Source organism: Limulus polyphemus, unplaced genomic scaffold (assembly GCF_000517525.1).
Source record: "Limulus polyphemus unplaced genomic scaffold, Limulus_polyphemus-2.1.2 Scaffold139, whole genome shotgun sequence".
Lineage (NCBI taxonomy): Eukaryota > Metazoa > Arthropoda > Merostomata > Xiphosura > Limulidae > Limulus > Limulus polyphemus.
This window is the reverse complement of record NW_013665749.1, coordinates 374,497-400,653: the sequence shown is the minus strand read 5'-3', so window position 1 is coordinate 400,653 and position 26,157 is coordinate 374,497. Positions and strand designations below refer to the sequence as shown.

At 32.0% G+C, this 26,157-nt stretch overlaps 1 protein-coding gene across 2 annotated transcripts in view; it reads right to left on the bottom strand.

Annotated features, from left to right (window-relative positions):
• Positions 1-7,386: 7,386 nt before the first annotated feature.
• LOC106474463 (NACHT and WD repeat domain-containing protein 2-like) overlaps positions 7,387-26,157 on the bottom strand; it is a 111,935-nt gene continuing 93,164 nt past the window's right edge. For both annotated transcript variants that reach the window (XM_022379743.1, XM_022379741.1), the window contains exons 7-14: positions 23,958-24,350; positions 22,877-23,217; positions 21,414-21,617; positions 18,356-19,914; positions 14,684-14,882; positions 13,811-13,995; positions 13,204-13,328; positions 7,387-9,077 (exon numbers count right to left, since the gene is read on the bottom strand). In XM_022379743.1, the coding sequence (XP_022235451.1) occupies positions 8,860-9,077; positions 13,204-13,328; positions 13,811-13,995; positions 14,684-14,882; positions 18,356-19,914; positions 21,414-21,617; positions 22,877-23,217; positions 23,958-24,350 (3,224 nt within the window). In that variant the 3' untranslated portion in view covers positions 7,387-8,859. The remainder of the gene's footprint in view (positions 9,078-13,203; positions 13,329-13,810; positions 13,996-14,683; positions 14,883-18,355; positions 19,915-21,413; positions 21,618-22,876; positions 23,218-23,957; positions 24,351-26,157) is intronic.

Here is a 26,157-nt window from a genome sequence, read left to right as displayed (position 1 = left end):
CAATGTCAGGATTACAGCCCATTCCTCTGGTCCTGGTTAAATAAACCAGAACTGGCCTGCTTTTAAAAGTAAGTCACCCATTTCTTCAGACTCCCCACTGTATCCCCCTCTTCTAGTGGAGTATGGGAGTCCTTGCCACTTACCAGCTCCTAGTTGTGGTGGACCATGGAGGCTTCCTTCTGAGTGTGACCACTTCCACTCAGTTGAGAGTAGGATGGTGGGTGTTCTCTTGCTGTAAATGGTGTGTACTCTCCTCCTACCATGGACCAGAAGTCACATACCCAATGCCACCTGGTTTTGGACTGGATGAATCTGGCACATGCAGTTTATCCCTCTGGCTTTCCCCCATTCTACTGCTGCCTGGATGCCAGTTCTCAGGCAGTCTGGTGTTGGATCAGCCCAGGACCAGCCAACATAAGTTCTCACACATATGGTTGGTAGGGTACCTCCTCTTACCACAGACCAGATAAAAAATTATTGACGTCATCTAATTTTAGACTGGAGTTGATCCACCATGTTTGCATTCCCTCTTCCTACCATTGCCCAGATATCGGGTTCCTAGGTGTCCTGGGGTTGGTTGTGTACTGGGTCTTCACATGTGTGCTCTGCCTAGTTTGCCAAAACAAAAAGTTGGTTTTCCCTTCTGCTTCCTGGTCTTGAGGTGAAGATACTTAGGACCTCCCTCTTACTGTGGAATGGAAGAAACATTCCCAATGCCACCTGGTTTTGGATTGGAGTTGATCCACCAAGTATGATCTGATACATCCTAGCCACTCCACACCATCTGGTGCATTCATTTCCAAAATTGGATTTTTGTTCTTTCCACCCAGCTGGCGATACTTGTCTTCACTACAGATGAAGAGTATACCCTGATACAGATGAGATGCTGTCTCCCACAGGTGTGACCCTATATTTTAGAGTATCATGCTCCAAGGACTCTCTTCAGGCACCTTCCAAAGGGGGCTCATCTAGGTAAATGTTGCAGGTGAAGAGTATACCCTGATAGAGATGAGGTGCAGTCTCCTACGAGCGTGACCCTATATTTTAGGGTATCATGCTCTATGGGCTCTCTTTAGGCACCTTCCAAAGAGGGTTCCTCTAGGTAAATTTTGCAAAAGTCTCTCCACCGTTTCAATGCGGAATTCTACCTATTATGTGAGAGAAGATAAAGTATCTTATCGAAAATTTACATTTTCCAACACTGAAAATATATTTCCTATAGATACTAACCTCTACTCACACTTCCCACCCATCATCCCCATTTACTTGCCTAATCTAGAAATGATGAGTGTGATCCACAGTATAAGAGAGAGTCAGCTGCGCTAGGAGGGTTTTTCGCGCTCCTATTGATGAAGGGTTGCCATATGCTCATTTCTATGCTATAACACAGCTATACTACGTGAAGTTAGGTGGGAGCCTCAAACCTAGTGGCAAGAAAAATTGTGCATATAAAGGGCAGCACAAATCAAGGAAAGCTATTATATTAGAGGAAGTAATTATCTATTGGAAATACATTTTCAGTGTAAGAAAATGTTAACTTCTCTCTCTACATTGTGTTTCCCACTAACATGAAAGTATTCATCCCCCGCCCTCCACATCCACGGCAATAAAAAAAATTCTAGAAACACCACTGGATTCTGGTATGTTGTACTTCTAATATTTAGTCTGAAATTTGACGGTAAATTAGAATTTCCTTTGTCCTTGCCCTGAGCAGACATGAGGCAGAATTCTTCTTGTCTTATTCCTTTGTAGACATTCTTTAAAAACTCCTCTCAACCCTAGCAACCAGTATAGTAAATCTGTGAACAAGAAGACTGATCAGTCTGGTAGACAGATATGATATACACATTTTGTTTGTTTGTATATTTATGTCTGTGTTACGTTTTCAGAATCTGTATTTTTAGGCAATACTTTTTGACTTATTTGTCAGCTATCAGTGGACTTTAATACCACAATACATAGCCTGATGATGGCTGTTTCAGTTTAACATAAAGTTAAAAATTATCCTCTTGTTCTACTAGGTGTAATATTATATCTCTTTCTCTTTTTGCATACTTTCAGTTTAAAAGAATATTGTAGTTTCAGCTTGAAATATGTGGTATTTTCCTCAGTTTTATTAAAAACAATGCACCTTAAAATAAATGTTGGCTATATATGTCTTACGAAATGAGCAAATAAGGCAACAACTGTCTCTCTGTTGCTCAGAATTCTTTTTATTTCTGTTATTCAATGTTTCAGAATTATGAATACGCATCACAAAGCAGATTGCATGTTCCAAACTAGAATTCAATTTACTGGCAGTCATTTTCACAGTTAGTGAATGTGAAATTTAAAAAGAAGCAAAAAAAAAACTAACATTAACAACCGAAATTTCATTAAGTTAGCCCTCTTAGCCTACAAATACCAAGAATATGTATAAACTAGCTAAATGCTGATTAATTTTTCTTCTGAAAATTAAATCTAAATATACGTTTTATGAACACGTTAACAAAAATTAGTTATATTATAGTAACAATATAGGTATACATTTTTTTATCCTTTTTTAGAGTATTTCACGAAAACAACGTTTTAATATATTTGACCATCTCCTGTAAGTGGTATCTGATTAGAATTTTAACTTGTGTGTATATTTTTGTTATGTTCATATCTGCTTCTTCATAAAGCCTTATATATTGAACCGTGTGAAAAAACTGGCCCTCAAACAAATATTTCTACATAGTCAAATGTCTGACCCTGTGATTTATTAATTGTGATAGCAAAGACAGAAAAATTGATGTTGAAGGGAAAATGCATAAAGGTATAACTTTTCATAAAAATTGCTAAATTGACTAAATTTTTAAAAATCTCGCATTTAAATTGAAAAACATAAATAATAATGTATTGTAGTGCCATCTATTGGGTTGAAAAGATATTTAAGCTGTGCTTGACACAGACACTGGTGTTTATATATAATATATGATCTTTGATTTAATGTATAATGGCATTCATATTTTTGAGAATATTCAAAGAGTTTGCTGCAAATATGATAATAAATATTTTTAAAAATTCACACAAAATTTCGAATTGACTGGGATTTAAATGCGAGGCTTCCCTATAACCACTGTGACACCAAACCTTTGTAATCCTGTTATTCTGGTTTTTCCTAATATTGTATGATTTTGCTCTACACGTGACGACCTAACAACTAAAAAAGTTATACAAAATCCCCACTCAACTGGAATTTGAATGCGAGACTTCCACTTGAGATTATAACCATTAAGCCAATTTGAACAGTACTAACAAAGTGACCATTACAAACATAGAGTAGCTTATATATATATATATAGATAGATAGATAGAAGTGTATTTTTTTTTAAATTAGAAAGTAGGAATGGGAGCACCAAAAAGTAAGGACATATGGTAGGAATGGGTGGGTTAACATTGCAACACTTGGTGAGTTTTACATGGTGCAACCTCAAAGTGGGTGTGGCCATCATTCCGCCCATCCTACTTCGTGTGCTTTTTGTAACTTAGTAATTGTTCAAACTAAATGAAAGGTCTACAATACCATACAAAAGTATTTACCCCCCCCCCCTGCAAAGTTTCCACATTTTGTTGGAATCTGCAAATATATTCCAAATGAGAAAGCTAAAAACGCTGATATTTTGAAAGTTAGATTTTTAAAGAAAATTAGAATATTCTCAATTTCATACGTATATAACCCCTTTGCTATGGCAACCGTAAATCAGTTCAGGTGCAAAAGATCAGTTTGAGAGTTCACGAAATTAATGTAATGGTCTTTGTCTGCATGTAATCAAAGTGGTCTAACTTGACTTCAGCCATAATTCACGTAGTGATACGACAAACCAACCATGAAGACCAAGGAGCTTTCCAAACAAGTCAGGGATAAATTGGTAGTAAAGCACAGATCAGGAGAAGATTACAAGAAAATTTCAAGTCGCTGAATATAACTTTGAATACAGTAAAGTCCATCATTAAGAAGTGAAATGTGCTTCATATCACCCAGTCACTACCCAGATCAGGCTGCTCTTCCAAACTAAGCAGCCAGGCAAGCAGTAAACTGGTTAGGGACGCCACTGTGAAGCCAACAGTAACTTTGAAAGATTTGCAAAGTTTCATGTCTGAGATGGGAGTCACTGTTCATACATCAACAATTTCCCTGTTCCTGTATGGGCGAGTGGCAAGAAAAAAGCCATTAATGAAAAAGAATCATATTAAATCTCGTATGGAGTTTGCAACAAAGCATGTAACTGATACTGCAGATATGTGGCATAAGGTTTTGTGATCAGACAAGGCAGAAATTGAACTTTTTGGACTAATTTCAAAGCATTATGTCTGATTCAAGCCCAACACAGCACATCACTCAATCAATACCATTCCAACTGTCAAACATGGTGGTGGCAGCATCATGTTATGGGGATGCTTCTCATCAACAGGGACTGAGAAACTTGTCATGATTGAGGGGAAGGTGGGTCGTGGAAAGTACAGGCAAATTCTAGAGGAAAACCTGCTTGAGTCAGCCAAGAATCTAAAACTGAGTCAAAAATTCACATTTCAGCAGGACAATGGCCCAAAGCACAAGGCCAAAACCACATTGGAGTGGTTTCAAAAGAAGACAGTGAATGTCCTGGAGTGGCTCAGTCAAAGTCCTGACTTGAATCAAATAGAAAATTTATGGCAAGACTTGAAGGTTGCAGTCCATCAACGATCCCCAATGAACTTGTCAGATGTGGAGCAATTTTGCCAGGAAAAATGAGCAAAAATTACACCATCACATTGTTCAAAGCTGATAGAGACCTATCCAAAAAGACTCACAGTATAATTGCTTGCTAAAGATGCTTCCACCAAGTACTAACTTAGGGGTTTGAATACTTATACAATCAACAAATTTAAATTTATATACCTTCTTAGCATGTTTTGCTGACATTCAACCTCCTTCACACATAACAATGTTAAGTTTAATAATTAAGAGTTTTTAACAAAAACAAGTTCATTTAAAAATTGTTCACCTTATTTGTATTTCATCAAAATGTGACATTATTAGTAGGGGGGAAGTACTTTTGCAAGGCACTGTAAAAAGCTAAAGTTCTCTGTTGTAAACTTTGTTTCAACAATCAAGTACAACTACATGTATGTAATCAAATTACGTGACCCTAACGAAATTCATGACATCATAAGGGGGATGTTTGATGTTGGAAGTGAGAATTCTAATAGTCATACTTTACTTATGGGAGACATTATAGCTATCTGACTGGTGGGCCAAAAAAAAAATAGAAAAGGGTGGCAGCCTTTTCTTTCACTGGAATAATTGCTTTTTGCATATTCGACATTATTGTTTTTAACCTTATCTCTATTCTTGTAGTTGCCCCCCAGTGACACAGCGGTATGTCCACGTTTTTTTTTTATCTATCTGATACAGCTGATCATGTGACGCATGCACATAAGTAGTCATGCACCCGAACCTGATATGAGAGCAGGTTGTTACTTGGCAACTCACAAAGCGTGCTCATAAGCATAAAATATGACTACTAGTGTATTGTTAGCTCATTAGTAGTGTTGCAAAATGGCTATAAGGTTATAAGTAAAACTAAGAAAACATTTTTAGCCAAGGTAACATAATTCAACCATGTGCATTTAGATTTGCATAAGGTGAAGGCAGGAGAGAGCTATGCCACACTAATAACATTAGTCAGTCAGATTGACAAATTTGTGGTTTAGTGAAATTTTCGTTTTTACTTTACCAACTTTCTCAAGTGCTTTGATGGTTTGTTACTCTGTATTTGGTTTGTTTACTATTCAATAGTGTGTGTGTAAAGTGTTTAAAAATTTTGTTTATATGCTGTTTGCAGTGTGTTTGGGATTTTAATTTGTATTGCACATCTGGCCCATTCCTACTATAAGTACTACTGTGCTTATGATAATAACTTCTGTAACCAACCAAACCATGAATTTCAAATAGTAAACTAAACAGGTTTTATGTTAAAAAATAATTTGACTTATCACAATTGATGCCAAATTTTTGTTGTTAAAAATATCTCACATTTACATATTTTAGAAATCAGTGTATATTTGTATGAATGTGTTTAACATACCAAAGGAAACTTACGATGCAAACAAAATAAGCAATTTGCCCCCCAGGTGTGTTCCTATCATCAAGAATTTTTGATTATTTACAGCACATGGAAAAGCTAGATAGCTTGTTTGTTGAAATAGATTTGTTTTATTTTGTAACTAACATACCTTTAACTACACGTAAACTAATAGTTACACTCTCTCTCTTTTACTAGATTGAGCTTTTGATGAAATTTCCATGAATAAACAATTTGAAAACAAAATCTTAACATTCCATGAAATAAAACTAACAAAGTGTAAACATACAATATCGTTCATGTCCATAACTCTATAGATACAATGGAGGTTGGAAAAATAAATAAAAACTTCAAATTATCATTGTAGCAAATAATTATAATAATGACAATGAAAAATCAGTTATGTAGTTGTAAACCTAATTAGTATTTGCAAGTAATTTCAAGTATAAGGAATGTGTTTATTGTAAAATGTATTTTATGTTGAGTATGAATCAAACAAACCAATTATATGTTGCTATTTGTTATTTTCAAGCAACTTAAAAGCATGACTAAGAAAATGTAATATTGTTCCTCAGTTACTGGTGAGTCTCCCAATAGGTTAGTGGTAAACTTACTGACTTAACATGTTAAAATCCAGGGTTTAATTCCTCATGATGGACAGAGTGCAGATGGCCCATTGTGCAACCTTATGCTGAAAAACAACAACAAACAAACAACAGTCTAGTGGCCCTAGAAAAATATGTAAGATAACAAGGAAGAGTCTTAAAGGTATTTCCCATAATGCCTTTTACAAACTGAAATATATTCTTCAGTCTTATGCTTGTATGATATGTGAATAATTTGAGGAAAATAATTATACCATTATATAATAATAATATTATTCACCTAATCAAGTGAAAACTGAATGAATTGAGATTTAGTGGGTTTATCCTTTAATGCCAGGTAAACTTATAATATATAAAAGATAAACAGAAAGAAATAACAGTAAAAATAGAGTATCAATTACATCAAGGCAATTATTGGCCAACAAAAAAGTTACAACATAGTCTTAGTACCAAGTGCAATCTGTAACACGTATTTAAATTTGAACACAATATTTAGAATAGATAAATACTTTTAAAATACTGCATTAAGAAAAAAAGTATAAAAAACACTTAATGCATACATTAAAGCATTCAACAATAAAAAGTGGAGAAAACATAATACAGTTAAATGTACAATAAAAATTAAGAAAAACTCCAAAATATATTTAAATGACAAGAAAACCAAAATCCTGTAGTATAAATTAAATGCATAAAAAATCATTATCAATAAAAACAATGTCAGTCTGTAAAGGAAAAAAAAAAAGAGGATACACAAAATACCTAGCAGAGAATTTGTTGACATGTACAAAAAAGTAATGAGAAAGGACATGAAAAGAAACATAAACAATTAACAATACTATGAAACTCAAAACCACCTAATGTAAAAACCATTTAAGTTTAGCATTATGGTATTACCAAGTTTTTAAAATTTCAAATGCTTTTTTTTATTTATGAGATGTATAAATTTTGGCAATGAGCTAGTGCAGTTACCTCTTTAAATCTTTTAGCTATGGTAATTAAATTTTCTACAAAATATGTAATGAGACTATTGAATTATTTCAAAACAGGCCAATTAGAGTTTAATCTGACACTTGTTCTCAGTCCTTTGAGAGATTAGAGTGAGTTGCAAGACTCATTTTGATTTTAGGTGTCACAGCAATTGCAATTTTTAAAACTTTCCAGAAATAAAGAAATTACAAAAGTCCGAGTAATCTATTTGAGTTGGCATTTTTGGAAAACCTGGAACTTTTCAGAACACAGAAAGAAACTGGAATGATTGAAAATCCTTAATGTATTGGAAAATTCTGAATTGTTACATTAATTTGCTATGAAAATTACTAAGATAGTCTACTGTATACATTTTGCAACTATGCCTCTCTCTTCAAGGAATGTTTTCCCTGAAAATAAATCTTTTTTAACATATTTAATTTATTTGATTATTTGTAAATCTTGCTTTTTTACTGTGAGAAAGCAGTAACTCTACATATACCTATCAATGTATTTTAAAGCTGGAACTTTATTCAACAGTTTCTTTCTTTTTTTTTTTACATTCCTGATGTAGCAAAAGCAATATGTTTCGAAATGGCAATTATTTTAAGTCATGAAATATTTTCTTCTTTCTTTCTAAAACTATTTCAGTATTAGTATAATTAAATATGAAATGCAATCAAAACCAATGTTGAAAGTTTCTTAATCATACTTTGAAATTATATAAAACCAACTATTATTAAAAAAAAAAGACACTGAATATATAAAGAAAAGAACAGTATTATGTTTTATAATAATAATAAATACACACATTGTAATAAGCACTCACAATAGTTTTAAGAGTAAAAATGCCACTTGAAGCACGTATTTTAAGAATTAAAAATTTTTCTTATGGGTATTAATAACTATTTAGAATACTTGATAATTATATCTTAATAATGACAAATGCTGTTATGAAGCACAATGACAACAACAAAATTGGTACAGTTACTAATTCTGACGTTTTTAAAATGACTTGAGGTGATCAAGTAATGCCATATGTTAAGAAATGATCTATACAAGCTAACATTTTTGAGTTTCCCCAGTGATCAGTGGCAGGCCTAGCTAAAGTCAGCAGCACAGGGATCCCGGCCACCACTCATGTGCGTTTTTTTGAGTGGCACGAGGTTGCATGAGTTTTGGCTCTTGGTATTTTCATATTATTGTTCTTCACTGACATCAAAAATCTTGCCTTTGTTTTCTGGATCTCCAAACTCCATAACTTTTCTCTTTTCTTCCTCGATTGTGCTACGATGACACAGGAGAAGGGTAACTAGTCCATCCTTACCTTCAAGCCCCATCACTACTGCTCTACCATCTGAAGAGAACTCACAGCAAGAAATTGCTTGATCAGGTGTGAACACTGCAAGGCAAATGCCTGCAACAAGGCAAAAAATATTTACTTAGTAAAAAGAAATGATACAAAATAGATTAATTTTTTTAATATTAACTTTGCTAAAAAATATTTTTGTGATAATAAGTAAATGTTTTTTCAATGTAATTAAAGCATCAAGAAGAATCCAAGAATGCACATATGTATTATAATTTAAATGTTATGGCATACTGATTTGCTATTTCTAAAGATTGTTAAGTACATGATATTAAAAAGATTTTTAACATACAAAATCTGCAAATCACAAGAACTACATTTTTACTTTGTTTGGAGTTTGATAGGTAGTGTGATGCCACCAGAAATTAATTGCTTTTTGTAAGAATATGTAACAGACCTTTCTGGAACAAAACATTCATACACTCAGATAATAAAAATTTTTTCAAAACAGGGAATTAGAACTTCCAAGATAGGGATATCCCTTGTACTTAAAGGCATTGGAAAACAAAGAAATATGGATCAACATGGGGCACCAGGGCTAAGCAGTAAGAGACTTGCAACAAGTCATACCCCAGCTATGGTAAGCAAAGTGCTGCATTTTGTAACATGAACAAAAAAGTCAGCATAAAAAAATCTACAAATTCCAAGCAACAGTATACAACATAATCAAGAAGAATCTCCATCTGTAAATGAGGCAAACAGGGTATGGGTTCACCAAGATAAGGCTTCCAGTCACACTTCCCATTCAACTGTCAGATACTTCAAACAACTGGAGAATGAAACTGGTATTTTTGTGCTATTTCATATGATTACACATCTGTAAAGTTGTTGAATGCAATATCTATGGATTTATGTGAAATCAGACTGTGGAAAAAGGTGCTGGGTAACCATTGCCCTCATACTCTAGATAGCTTATGGAAAGCCATCAGTGAGTAGTGTTGTGATTTTGATATGATAGCCATATAATGGAGACTTTGGCAAGGCAAACTACACTGCAGGGCTATTGTCAAGATGCATAATCATTAGATAGATGACATGACAACTGGATATGGCAAATTAATCTGTAACATGGTGAAGCTTCAAAATAATTTAATATAATGTTCTTAACCTTTGTATATACATATTTGAAATGTCTGAATGTGGGAAAATATCTATTATACATTATCTGAAATAGTTTAAAAAATATACAGGTCCAACAGAAAATACGAGAGAAGATATGCTTCAGGAGGCATCTTCAAAAAAATGTTTTCCATGAAATAAAGGAGAGTTAAGGTATGTGGGATAACTAAAAATATGTATATGTATAAAAATATTTTAACAAGATTTTCAGATAAATAATTTTGTTTACAAGAAACAGGATATTGTGTAAGAATTCATGTTCCCCCATCTTTTTATATTTCAATGACACTAAGTTTGGTGTACATTAAATGTATCTGAGCTGTATATAACCAATTACCAGGGTTCCCACCCTTGATTGAAAACAATTTTCCAGAACATTTTTAGTGCTTTTTCATGACACTTTTACATATAGTCTTGCATCACCCCTCATATATATACCCCATTTTCACACCTTTTAATTTTTTTAATTTCCTTTAATTAACTAAGTTTTAATTAAATTAGTTGTTCAATAAAATGAGTAGCTGCTATTAAATCAGATAATGAATTTCTTAAAGTCATAGTTTTCCTTGACATTTTTCAGTCCTTGAAGTTAAATTTAAAAAATTTCCAGGATGCTTGGGAAACATGAATTGTTATTTAAGCTCTATGCACTTGAGTATTTGGTGTAAAATAGTGACAGATTAAGTACTATTATAATCATCAGTATTTGGTGTAAAATAGTGACAGATTAAGTACTATTATAATCATCAGTATTTGGTGTAAAATAGTGACAGATTAAGTACTATTATAATCATCAGTATTTGGTGTAAAATAGTGACAGATTAAGTACTATTATAATCATCAGTATTTAGTGCAAAATAGTGACAGATTAAGTACTATTATAATCATCAGTATTTGGTGTAAAATAGTGACAGATTAAGTACTATTATAATCATCAGTACTTGGTGTAAAATAGTGACAGATTAAGTACTATTATAATCATCAGTATTTGATGTAAAATAGTGACAGATTAAGTACTATTATAATCATCAGTATTTAGTGTAAAATAGTGACAGATTAAGTACTATTATAATCATCAGTATTTGGTGTAAAATAGTGACACATTAAGTACTATTATAAGGTACATAATCACCAGTTATTTTGGATATTAATCAGTTTTTCCATAAAGCAATTTTATGAACATCATAAAACAACAATGAAATTGATGCATCAAATAGACATTTTCTTCTTCTGAATCTAATCAATCTGTTGTCATTTTAGCACGACATTCAAAACATTTATTTTACAATGAAATAAACTCGCTGTACAAATTTAAACAACAAAGTTGATAGCCTCATAAAGTATGAAACATTATCATTCAGTGAAGTAAAATTACTGGAATTAATAAGTCTATTGCACGCTGCCTGATAATTCCAAGAGGAAGGTTCTTACCAATACCTTTTAATTCAATGTACTTTTTGATCAAGCAAAACATCAGCAAAATAAAAACAAACAAAACCTGAAAACTCAGGCATAACTTTGGATCTGTAGTATATAGTAATATGGTTATAGGATTTCTAAACTAATGAAAAAAGTTAGCCACTACTCAAAAATGTCTAAAATTTAGAGAACATATGACCTTTGCCATAACAAAAGATACTTTACTGGCACATGGTTAGAAGGGGTTTAAATCAAGTGTTTTCAGTCAGAAAAACATGAGTATCAAAGATAGTGGAATTGCCCCTTGATCATAACTCTAAATTGAAGGTTGTGTGAATTAAAAAAAGCCAAACTTTTCAATATCTAAACTAAACTATGTCCTAAACCACAAGAAGAACAATTCAGAAGTGTACTTGCTGTAATTCTTGCTTGTTTAAATGCACATAATGTTAATATATAAAAACTATAAACAAAGCACAACAGGCCAAAATATGGGCTCTTCTGTTTCTCTTCAACTTAGTGGCCTTTATATTTCCTTTTTTTTTTTGAAAAAATTTTGGTAGGAAATATGCAAATATAAAAGAAAAACAACAACTGAAGTTTAGTTACATTTACAATAAGAGAGAGAGAAAAAATTAAATAGCCAAAATGCAAGCAGAAGTGTATTTGAGACACATGAAGTACAAGAAAGACTTCAGATCATGTGTTAGAGCATAATTGAAGGGGTAAATGAAAAAAACAACAAAAAACACTTTAGATAGAAAATTCAAAACTCTATATCACACAAAGGGGAAGAATGAAATAACTGTAGATTTATATCTTTACATTCCTTGGGCAATGTATATTGTATTTAATATATATATATATTCAGCACAGTTTATTTTGATGGGTTTTCCACCCAGTTACACATGATGTTTCTTATTTTCTAACTTATATAAATATCTATAAATAAATTATGCAAAAGGTAATGTGAAAGTGATGAAATTAGAAAATAAATGGGTAAATAAGTATACCATATTAAAACTTTGTACTGGATAACTTTTTGAACTATAATTATTATTTTTTTAAAGTCTATTGGTTATGATTGTGTAATTGTTACTGATAAACACATACAACTCAATAACATTTTCCAAAAATGAATTTCTGTGCCCATTTATATTCAACCTCTCTTTACATCTACATAAGATTTGCAGTAATGATGCTTTGAAGTAGGGAACTTTCATAATTTCTTCTATATCAGATGTGGGAGGCAAATTAAAAGTGTGTGTGTGTTTGTGGGAGGCAAGGCTTATTTGACTGAGTGAAGCAAGGAAATGTGTGCTACAGGTTCTTGGTTAAAATCTATACATTCTTCTGCTTTTCCTGAGAATAAATTTCCTACTATTGATACACTTTTACTGGAAGTGGTTGAATAGCGAGGAGGCCTGGGCACTTCCTATACCATTGTTTAATTAATCCAGGATTTCAATGCATAATAAATTAGCTTATTGATTTGAAAGTTAATGATACATCATAACTACATTGTGCTTCCATTTTATTAAGGGTAGCCCTTACACAGAAACTCAAGTGTAAGAATGGTAATTAACAGTAATCAATAGCTTTTGTAAATAAAAAATAGAAAATTGAATCAGTTTACCTTTGGCTAGATCCCACAGACGAATACTTCGGTCTTTCCCACTTAAGTCAAAAGTAAGACATCTGGTTCCTGATTCATCTATCTTTATATTATCAACTGGTGCACTGTGTCCACGCAAGATAAATCTGGTAAGATATGGAATTCAATGTTTTTCACACAAGACTTCACAAGGTTCTGTGTTTCAGCTACAATACACCTCACATAATTGACAAAGTATAAAATCAGAGACAATAATAGTACTCTTATAAAATATAAAACTTGTATTTAAAGGATCACTCATGGGTGAATTAACCTGATGTAAGTCTGTATCAAATCTAAGTAATTTATATAGCTTAAATAATATTTACAATGCGACTAAACCTGTTTCTACAATAATTCTAACTGTTGATAACCAGAAATATAAAAAGCCTGTTCTAGAAACTTATTTATATTTTTTAAAATAAGAGTTGTACATTTGAAGTGTATCCCATTTTTATTAGTACCTCATTGTAACTATTTAAAACATTTATAACACAGATAAAAACTACTTCCAAAATCTGTAGATTTGCATTAGTTGAAAATCAAAATTAGTCTTATGGAAGTATATCAAAGAGGTTTGACCCATTACCTGCGTCCACCAGTGGCCAAATCCCATACTAAGATCCAGGTGTTTTCTAAGCCATTCACCACACAGCCACCTTGTGATGAGATGGCTATGCTGCAGCTGCTACTTTCAGGTTTCCACTTTTTAAACAAGGTACCACTTTGAAGATCATAAACAATGATGAAATTAGGACTGCTGTCATTTAATTCCTGTAAATAATTATAAACATCTTTATTATAAGATCATTTAAAGGAAGGGATGAATTTATTAAAAGAACAGTAAATTTAAAGCCATGAATTCAAAATTCTGAAAACATTGAACAATTCATAAAATTCTTTAATGCCCACTCAGTTCTCCAGCACCATATGCTTGTCTATGTAATGTTAACTGACATCAAAAGGGAGCATTTCAAGACATCTCTCACAACACCTCAGATGAACAATATTTGTGTCAGCCTTGAACTTGTCTCTTAAGATTGTTCAGCATTACATTTTTGCAACTGATGGACTTGCATAGCTATTTAGCTTAGGGCACTGCTCTTTAAATCCCATTCTTAAGTCAAAAGGAGCTTTCCAAGCCCCCCCTCTGTCTTGAAAACCATTGCTGACCCTAGAAAGTAACCCCACTTCAAATTAATAAAGCTCACTCATGAATGTGAAGGGCCAATTTCATTGGTCTGAGCACTTTAATTTCTAAGCTCTGTGTAGTTCAAAAGTTTGTACTTCTATACAGTTATACACGTAAATACATTCATTGATTAAAATATTTTATTTTTTCCCAACTGCCTTGAATCCAATCAGATAGTTGCATCTTTTATGCTGAGAATCATAAAAATATCATAATTAGATATAAGATTTACTTCTTACTAATGGATAGAAAGACTTTTTAAAGACTTACTCTACAAACAATGGCCACATAATGTCCATCACTACTAATTGCTGATAAACGAGTCACAAATTCATGGTGTGGTATTCGCAGATCATACATGAGCTTTCTACTAGCTAGGTCCCAAACCAGTAGTGGGAAAGGTTTTTGTGTTTCATCTCCACACACACATATTCTCCCACTGGCACTAACCAATAAGCTGTTCAAAAACCTGAAAGAAATGTAGTATTTCATTAAAGGCACATTTATGGTGCTTAAACAAGTAGATAACAAATAAAAAATTAAATATGTTAAAAGTATTCATAATACTCTATAAGAAAATAAGATACTTTGTATGTTGGATCTGCAAAATATTTTACAAAGAATTGCTAATTTAGAGATATAAATTTAACAAAAAATAGCATATTTTTTCAAAGAAAATCACAAAATATTGTATTAATGTAGTTCTCAAGTTATTAATTATAACTTTTACTATACTTCTACTGTAGAATTTCAATGAGTCATTTCCAAACATTCCCTCAATAGACAACAATGTGTACATGCTTGTGGATCCAGTTTGTTTGTTTATTTGTTGTTAAACATAAAGCTGCACAATGAGCTATATGTGTTGTGCCCACCATAGGCATCACACTCTTTAACTTGAAGAGTTATAAGCCCTCTAGTTTACTGCTCAGCCACCTGAAGGATTGTGATGTAGGTTATAACAGTTTACAGCTTATATACATCATCTGAATATAGCAGTAACATTATTGTGAATTGTAACAAAATTTGCATGGAAAAAATAATATGATTACTGCAAGTGTCAACTTCATATTTCCATTATTGCATAGCATTCTTTCAGGATTATCAACTTGTGTTAAATCATTGCTGACATTTCACTGGGATATCATTAGCAGTTATAAAAATCCTGGCAGATGCAGTTTAGAAACAAAAACGTTGTTTACAAGTAACCTCAAATATTATAAAATTATATTGCAGCATAGTGATAAAAAGCTGTAAATACTGATTTTCTACATTTATATGCTTAAAAATCTGTCAAACATGTAAAACAATTATCAAAAATTGTTAGAAGCAATTGAACAAGGTTAAATATGAATATTTTTTCAAAGGACCACCTGATTGGAAAGAATTTCCTTACAAAAAATTAATTATTGTGCATAACTTCAGAAAAACCCACATATGCTACTTCATGATAAAAATATACAATAGCTGAAAGTTTGGGAACAAGTTGTTCTCCACAGAACTATGGTTGGTACGTTTTTAATGAATAAAATGTTATAGATATCATTAATGACTTTACAAATACATTATAACAAATGGTTGGTACGTTTTTAATGAATAAAATGTTATAGATATCATTAATGACTTTACAAATACATTATAACAAATCGTTGGGGAGCTTTTGGTAATATTCTTATCAGTGTAAACAAAGCAACTTTTATTATCCTAACATTGATATATATAATTACAACACAGAAATATACTGTTTTTTGAAAAAAGTGGACTTGGAAATGGAAACTGTGCCACAGAAACTCCTAAGGTAAAAAAAAGTTAGCTAATCATAGTATAAAAAATTGATAGATCTTAAGTTTGTAATTCTTAAAGCTTGCAATTTGTACCATTATTGAATGTTAACAACTAATTCTTTAAAGATCAGTTCAATCACTATCACAATAACATGTTTGGCTGTTAATTTGCCTTATACTTGGGAACCAAAATGGCAATCTCTAGATTGTTAAATTTTGTACTAATTTTTGTCAAATAGTATTTCTACAAATATAAAAATATTGGATTAAAAACTTTTCCCAATTGATTAATATTTTCAATCTTTAAAATTAGTGATGGCATATACAGCAAAGGCATCAGGATAATCTGTTGCATTTTATGATAAACTAGTGTAATGCCCATCAAAAATGATGGGGCAAATACTACCACCCTCACCTCATAGTACACCCTAACCTCACATTTCATAGCTAACTGAAGTAAATAAATTTTGTGAAATATAGCTTGATAAACAAAGAGGCAGAAAAGTGCAGTCAAGGCAGCCAATTTTTTGTAAATTCCTTTGTGAGCCAATCAAAATTAAGATCATTCATGAAATGAATTCGTGGCATATTCATAGAATAATTATTGGTAAAAATTAGTTAGATTATAAACTTCTAATACATAGAAAAGCCAGTGCATTTTGGTAATGCTACATTCCAACAATGGCTTATATGTCATATTGCTTATGAACAAAAACATAACCTAATATTCTTGTTAGTCTATGTACTAAAAATATAAAATGAAATGTATAGACAACAAAACTGGAAATATATTTGTTGATTTCTTGATTTAGAGTCTCTGTTGATTAAAGAGGTTTTTTTTTTATTTAAAACGTTGGTGATATAACAGAAAATAGCTTAATTCAGAAATGATTTAAGTTTGAAATTGAATTAATATTTTTACTTTCATGATAAATTTTATGTACTTGGCTCTAGGCTAGGTGATCCCACAGTATGTCTTTACTTTAGGCTTATTATACCAACACTCACTACACTTATAAGATTTCATGCCCCCTTGCACCCCTGTCACTAAAATCATAATGGGTAGACAGTAATTGAACTATTCTATCTGGATAAATGCATTTTGGCTATTTTGAGAAATCTAGCATGATGTGACACACACTGGCTTTTATATAGTTTAGATGCTGAATAACTGGCAAAAATATATTCAAACAAAACACACCATCCAAAGATTTTCCTTTAATTTCTTAATTCTTCTTGTGAATAACATCAGAGATTAAGATTTTATACAAAAATAAAACTACTGATAAATAACTAGACTATTTAATGATACACTTACCTCTCCTTGCCTAATTTGAGGTGTCAGTTAACTGAATTTGTGGGTTATCTAACAAACCACAGTGAACTTCAGATTTATTTTAAAGTGAAAGTAAAGGCCTATCTATCAAGATATTGTACTTTTGAATGAGTCTGTAAAGTGCTGCTCCATTTCACAGACAAACAGTTTACTCTTGCCTTGATAACCAAACTTTAAGTGTAATAGGAAGTAAGAATTAATAAACCACAAAATAATAAACACTCTGTTTACTTACATTTTTACTGCATTTCTTTAGTAGTAGTTACTTCATCAGTATTGTCAACTTTTAAACTTAAAATATATTAGTAATAGTAATACACTTAGTGATTAAAAACAAAACTGTTAGGACTATTTTACTATGCTTTTCTAGCATTAAACAATATGAATTTTATCCTGATTTTGACTTGTTGTGGAAATTGAAAACTGTATGGGCAGAACTTGACTAAACTGGTCCTTCAAGGTTAACTTGGAAAACTGTCTATAACTTTATGCTTTCACAAAAAATAATGAATCAGTACAAAAACCTAATGAAAGTTTTTGTAGTTTTTACCTTGGTGACGGTATTTGCCTTGTAACCTATTTGTCAAAGAAAAATTTCTCTTCAGAATGTATTACAGAATTTATCATGGTGTTGTCCTGATTAATGCACTTATGGCAGCATTTTTTTTATTTCACTGTGGAATTGATGCCCCAATTCTGGGGATGTATTTTGAACTTATGATAATTCATCTCAGCAATATCAGATCAAGTATTTAAAAGATCAGTGAATATATAAAAAAAAATAATTTGTTGAAAGATTAAAATGCATTTACTGTGACCTACCTGTCCTCACCAACTTTAAAGGTTGTCTCCAAATCTCCTGTTTCTAGATTCATCATATTCAGATACATCCGATTCCGTGAAAGTGCTACAACATAGTTTTCATTATGTAGCCCAAAGTATGCCATCTTCTGATTCATCACACCTTTCAACTTTTTAAGAAACTTGCCTTCATTTAAATCATAAACTTTCAATTCCCGATTACACAACACCAAAGCACGATAAGCATCTACCATTTGAATATTTCTGGGTTGTGATACACCTTTAATTGTTCTGACAGGTGTTTGTTCATAAATATTCCAGAGAATTATTTCCTCACTTTCAGTAGAGAGTGAAAGTATATGAGTGAAGTCATCTTTCAACCAATAAAGGCCACAGAAAGATCTTGCAGTATTTTTATCACCAGTATCTTGTGACTGTTGATGCTCTAAATGCGGCGGTTGTAGGCAAGGCATGAGAGGAAGAAGACTTGGAGTAGGTGGCCAGCAAGCTGTATGAAAGATTGTTCTAATAGAAGAGAACTGTGAGTTATCAGTGATTGTAGCCATAATAGGCAATAGTCGGCCATACACTTGAGATAAAAATTGCAAACCATCATACCGAAGGGCATAACTGGAAAGCTGGATGATTTTTTGTAAAAGTAGAACTTCCTCATCAGTAGGAGAATGAGACTGATATATGGCAATGTCCTCTAGCACCTGATAGGGATCAGACCCTTGCAGCTTACTTTGTAGCCACTCAACATTGAAAAGAAAGTGTTCTCTAACCCAGCTGTCTTCAAAATGTTGCAGACAGTGAAATGGCAACTCATCAATTTTTCGACGATTGGGATGAAATTTATAGAGCAGTGGCTGGTCTAGCACAAACTTTTGGCTCATTTTTTCTGCTCCTTCCTCACTAGATTCAGATTTGTTTTTGTAATTTTTATGCTTTTCTTGGAAGTAGTTAATTAGTGCCACAGTCAAGGAGTTGGTTGTTACACCTACATGATTACAGTACCTTTTGCACAAAGATCTAAACATATTATTTTTCCAAGAAATTAAACACTTACCACCTACTATAGACGTTTTCAGAAACAAAGAAAGTTTTTTCTTTGTTTGATACCAAAGCAAATAAGGAAAGTAGCTAGGTGCTGATGCATTAGAAATAAGAAATGAGTGATCTAAAAAACTTTCTTCAGACGACACAATATCTAATACTTCAGCATCAGATAGTCCATGTTTTGCTGTGACTAGGAGCCCAAGTATAAAGCCCAAAGCAGCAGCACTTAAACATTTTTCTATCTCAGTTACAGAGTCCATAAACACCCCCTCACTTGTATGTTTGATTACAATATCATCTGGACCTTGGTCACTTTCCCACTCTGAGCTCTGATGAGCTAATAGTTCAGCATAGAGAGGGAAATTACATTTTTCAAAACACTCTTGAATGAGTTGGCGCTGTGAATCAGTTATCTTTCGGTCCTTCTTCTGTAAGACTTCTTCCACAAGGGATAAGCCTTCTTCTTGGGTTAAGCCAGGAACAAGAAGAAAGCTCTCTTCTTTCTCATTCAATAAGTTTTCCTAAGAGTAAGAAAACAATAAATATAATGCTGTGTTTTAAAAAACATTAATATATTGGTGTTTTAAATCAAGGCACAAAATCTCAAGAAGTTATTATTCTATTCACCCAAGAAAACTCTTAGACAAAAAAAAAAAAAAGGAATACAAGTACAACTAAAAAAAAATAAAACAGCTACCACAGAAGAAGGTATTATATTTATTTGGTTGGTAAATGTAGAAACAAAACAGTTGATTAATTCAATATTTTAGATTAGATTATATAATGTTTGTATTTTTTATGTGAAAAAACATGACATCCTATGAGTTGGTGTTTTCTACTTCATATGACGTATCTGAGAAAATGTGTCATTACATGCTTTATATTAAAATAGAGTTTACATAAATAAATTGTTGTTGTTATAAACTTGCATTAGATGCTTCATATTACCACGATAATTAGGGATGACTTCATATTTCTGTCTCCCAAGGGCTCAAAAATAAGTCTGTAGGCTTATAATGCTAAAAACCATGTTTTGATATCTGTGGTGGACACAGTACAAATACACCATTGTGTAGCTTTGTGCTTAACAACAAACAAACACACCAAAAATCATAATCCTGATATGGAAAGTTATTACACATTGCATAACTATTTATTATTCACATCTATAAAGGATTTACTGCAATGAAAAAGTTTCTGTATACACTGTGATCTCTCACATTAACTGAAACATTCTTGATGTTGGCATAGATTAGTACTGATCTACAAAGATGAATTACATACTGTAACACTAATGCCAAAGACAGATGTTGATCAAAAAACAGCCCACGCTAATAATATATTTGTCAACTTTTGGCTCCAATGTCAGGGCCAGTGCAAGCACAAGGCAAACAAAGCATTCGTCGAGGGTAGCAAATATAAGAGGTGGAAAAGTTTGTGTATGAACTAAGAAACAACACAAATTTTGTGGGTTGAAAACGATATTGATCTGGCAGTAAATAATAAAACTGTCCAAATGCATTGACTGTACTATTTATCCAAGACCACTAAAACTGTAGAACATTAGGTACTTACAATTGTTATTGTTTTGATTCAGGTCAAATAAAATCAATACAACTTGAAGGTTTGCCTAGGGCACTAAATACCTTTGTGCCAGTCCTGTCTAAAGCTATAATATTGTTAGAACATGAGCAACAACTGATGTGGCAAACTTAATGAAGTGATATGCATGATTTAAATTATAAATGCAAAATTGTGTAATGTAGGTGTATTTACTTAATGAAGATGAATGCTTTGGATCTTGCCAATAATTCTAGAGCTATTAACGTTTTGGAATAGGTAAAGAAAAATCTATATGTCTATTTTGATTATTCTCTTATCATTTATTAAGTTTTTGTACAAGCAAAACACCAACTATGTAGTAATTGCTCTAAATAATTATCAAAACAGCATTGGTGATGGCACATGTGTATAACCCAATTTCTTTACAACATTACTCGTATTTGATTCTGGCACTTACCTTTAGTTCCTGAAATTCATCAGTTTCATCTCGAACACTAAGTATAAGTTTTACATGCTTTGGCAGTTCAGCTGGCAACCACTGAAGGTCTTTACTGCTGAATGAATCAACCTGGTCTATTCCATCAATAAAAATTATCAATGGACGATGGGATGATACCTTGTCCATAATTACTTCAAGAACTTGGTTAGGTTCCCAACCACTCTAGTTACAAAAGTAGAAAAAATTAAATTTCATTCATTACATGCTTCACGTATATAGTTTGTTTCAAGACATTATCCATCATTGCAATACGTTTTTTTAAAGAAGTAGAAATAACTTCTATATAAATACATTATTTTATAATAGCATGTAATTACAATTAATTATAACATTCTATAACTTTTAGAAAGAAGGAAAAAATCTAGCTTGTAAGTATTGGAACAGGGAGCTTTTTAACTGCTTGTTTTCCCACTGATCTTGCTTGTGTTTTTTTTCTATTATTTACATTATATCTTAGCCCTCGCTGGATCAAAAATCCCCTCTAAGTAGCTTGATTCACTTTTAACTTTACTCATTCCCTGTGCACACACATTTTGTTCTAATGTTTGTGCAGCAGATAGAAGAGGGATTTGACAGGTTTGGTCACATATCTCTAGTTATTAAAAATTGATTGATGACTATTAGTACAAAAAGAATCTAGTAATTGATTTCAAATTATTGTTTTAAAAATATGTTTCTGACTAACTCCAAGACCAGTGTCTATTTTTTGAACAATATAATATTCAACCCCCCAGTTAAAAAATATTAGTTGCAACCATAAAAATATATGCAGGTGCTTAAATTTAACAGTAGTAATAGACCTTCATATGACTTTCTAGTTTTTCTTTTATATAATGGCCAAAACAATCTATTATTACTGATAAGTAATGTGTCAGTATTTCAGCAACAATATGCACCTAATAGTGAGGAAAATTCTTCTATGAATGATGTCAAGACAGTCTTCTCTGTCACTCAATATTACTTTACTTTAAACCAAAGTTTTAGAGAATTTTATAGAGAGTGTTTACAATAACTTATTTCATTCAGGGACCTTCATTAGTCTTGAATTCCCTTTTAAAATGTCCTCATATAAAATCTAGAAACAATATTCTAAAAGCATTTATAGATAACGTATTTTTATAACAATAGTTAGGCATGTTGGATTTTCAATATTCTTACCTCTTATTAGTATAATGTTATTTAATGATTTACTAAAGCATTAAAAACCTTGGTTTTTAGATCTTATTACAAGAATCATATTTTTTATAGTGACTTAATTACACTTAAATGTTCTCAACTGGATTATACTGGTTCCCTGTTAAACACAGATTATATAATATCTAAATATTTACTTACCAGAATAAGAACAGTTTATATTTTGACTAATAAAGTTTATTTTATAAGTTAAACTTGTGTAGCTTTGATAGTCTTCTTCATCTTACCTTTGATGCTAGAAATGGATGCTCACCAAAGAGAGCACAGCCTTGTTCACAAATACTGCGCAGAACTTGCTCAAGTGTTTTAGATTCAGATGTCACTCCCACAAAGCGCACAATAACAGGAGCAATTGGTAACCAATCGGAGCATAGTTGAGAAGCTTGAGCCACAAGGGCAGTTTTTCCACAGCCAGCAGGTCCATGAATAATGACAGGATGATTAGAATCAGAGATGATATAATTACGCAATTCTGCAAGAAGTTCTTGACGGCCAACGAATGAAGAAAGAAGGGCTTTACAGGTAGCAGCCTGTTGTACAAGTTCAGTGTAAAGTTGGTTTTCTATACCTGAAAAAATATTTTATTTTTTTGTCACTTATATTTCAGATATTTGAATACAGTATACATTAAGTAGACAGAACAATTTATTAAAGTTTCTGAAAGTATTTGTTAGTTGTACAGGTTGGAGAGGTAAAAAGAGAGAGAGAGAGAGGCTCAGTATTATCAAGAATGCATCATTTTGTTTTACTGAAAAATACAGAATTTCAGTTATTTTGTCTCATTTTTAAATTTATTCAACCATCAAACTAAGGAAATCAGGTTTTCATGTTAATTTCTCTTCCTTCATTAAATCCAACATTTATTCAACATAGTTTCTACTAGTGGGTTTGCTGTTGACTACAGTATTATGTTTGAAATGCTATTAGTAGCATATAGGCATGGGTCTTTTGCAATTCTCAAAATATATGGGTTTTCAAAAGCATAAAAACAAACAAACTTTTCACCACCATGTTGGTATATATTTTTGACAAACTTATGCATCATTATTATTTTTTATTAAATGCTATAAGCTATGTGGAATAAACCTTGCTATCTTAATTGTAATTTAAATATTTAAAATAATTACATTAAATTTATAAGATATGGAATATCTTTTAAGCAGAATAAATAACTAACACTATAAAAATACTTCCATTAATCATTTTTGGGAATCTTCGTAAACCCGTTATTAAATTTTTAATTTAATATTAACTTTAAAAGTTATAATTTTTCAAAATTCTTAAATATATATCTTATGAAAAAACAACCTTTATACAATTGGTGAGATTCTTCCATAATAAGCTCCTCATTTAATCCATCGATTATTTTACATAGCTCTTCCTTTACTGTTGTACACAGTTCGTTTAAGTATTCAGCATGTTCTGGTACAGCAACTGGGTCAATAGTGCCATCGTGCCATTTAACACGAAATATTAACTTCTGCGAATCTGACAAATGTTCTTCTAAGTGCATCTTCACTGACCGTAGTTTTAAAGCAGTGCTTTCATCAAGCCTGGCACTAAAACTTTTGTTTTGACTTTCATCAGAAGCAGTAGAATCATCGGTTTTAGATCGATGAGTAAACCTCCGTTGCAACCACAAACAGTGTTTATTCATGGAAGGGTCATCAAAAATTGCTGTTTTTAATTCATCTTCTAAGACTGAAATAAAATTTTATATTAGGTTTTAAAATAATAGCATTTCAGTTAAATTGCAAGAAAATGATTTGATGGAAAACATACAACACATATTTTAATAGAATTACCAGTAACACAATTCAGAAATGTTAACATTTTCTTAAATCAAAAATCTATTTTCAATAATACTTACCTCATTCACACTCTCCTGCCCTTCCTCCCCATTAAGAGCCGAGCTTAGAGACTGCAGATTGGGTGAGTCTCGAAAAAGTGATAATATTATCTGAATGAGGTGCTTATATACAGTATATAAATAGAGGGTGCATTGGTGTAGGTGGAGAGTGTCACAAGACAGATATTGCCAAGGACAATTAAGTGGGTAATAAAAGACTGAAGCAAGTGAGAAAAAATCAGACCAATGCTTAGATGGGAAAAGGAAGAAAACCCTAGCAGTTAGGTAATAGCTGTAGTGTGAGAAGAGGTAAATATATTTTGGAATATTGATTTTTCTAAAAACATATCTACTTGCATTCATTACATTATTAAAAAATCATGAATGCCAAGGACTTAGAAGAAATGTAAATAAAGACTAAATGTTTTATTTGGCACAACTGGTTATTAACTGGGGTCTAATTGAAAAAAAAAAGAGGGATATAAACCACATAGTTTCTCATCAGACACTAACTGGAGAAAAAGTTTCTTGTTGGTTTTAAACTGAACTAGCTTATAGTTTTATTTAACTGTCTTATTCTGATTGGGCTTATCTCCTGGTGTGTTAGTAGTAAGCTTATGGACTTACAATGCTAAAATCCAGAGTCTAATTCCCCGCAGTGAACAGAGAGCAGATAGCCCATTGTGTAGTTTTGCACTGAAATAATAACAGCCGATTGGGCTCCACTTAGAAACACATTTCAAGGTTAAGGGCTACATGATTCATATTATTTTATTAGAATTGCAGCTAGTATTTAGGATGAACTAGCAAAATTACCTTGCAAACCTAGGAATTAAAAAACTAATTTGAGCTCTAGCACATGATGTATTTGTCTGATGCAAAAGTACCCATTTTATGACTGCAATGAATGCCATTTTCATTCAGCATTGGCTTCCTATATTTTCTACAGACTTCCTCACTCAGTTGAGCCCTGATTAATGGCATTAAGACAGTAAAATTGAAATGACTGCCAAACTCAAACTGTTTGTCCAGCTCCTTATCCATTTAAAACTGAATCTTAGGAGGTTCTATTTGTGTTTTTCTCTCAAATTTAATCAAAATTGGTCCAGCTAGTCCATAGAAAAATTTGCAGTATTAGATAGATATATGGAACCTCTGCTATTATATTGTCATGTATCCATGCATGTGTAATAAAAGTCCTGTAACTGAGAAACATTTGGGTAAATTCCTTAAAAAAGTCATGGTTTAATTATTTAAATACATATCATAAATACATTTGAATAATAACAAATTAAATGTTAGTTATAAACCAGTTAAACACTATTTAATTCTTACTAACAGTTAGACACATATTGCAAAGAAAATTCTGGGGAATTATATAGCTGAAAAATATTACACACTTTTCAGTGAAAAATGTATAAAAATTGGTGTGTGGGAAACAAAAGTGACATCACAAAATCTTCTTTACCTCCAAACTTATAGAAGTTGGGTGATGGTGTATTGTTAGGTGTACTAAACTGATAATACTGTAACTCTGCAGCCTTCAGCTGGATATAATACAGATTTTGTTACCTAATGTTGATATAGCATGTGTAAGATAATAAGATAAAAAAAACATAATTGATAAAGCTAATTGTAAAGATATTTGGCTCTAAACAT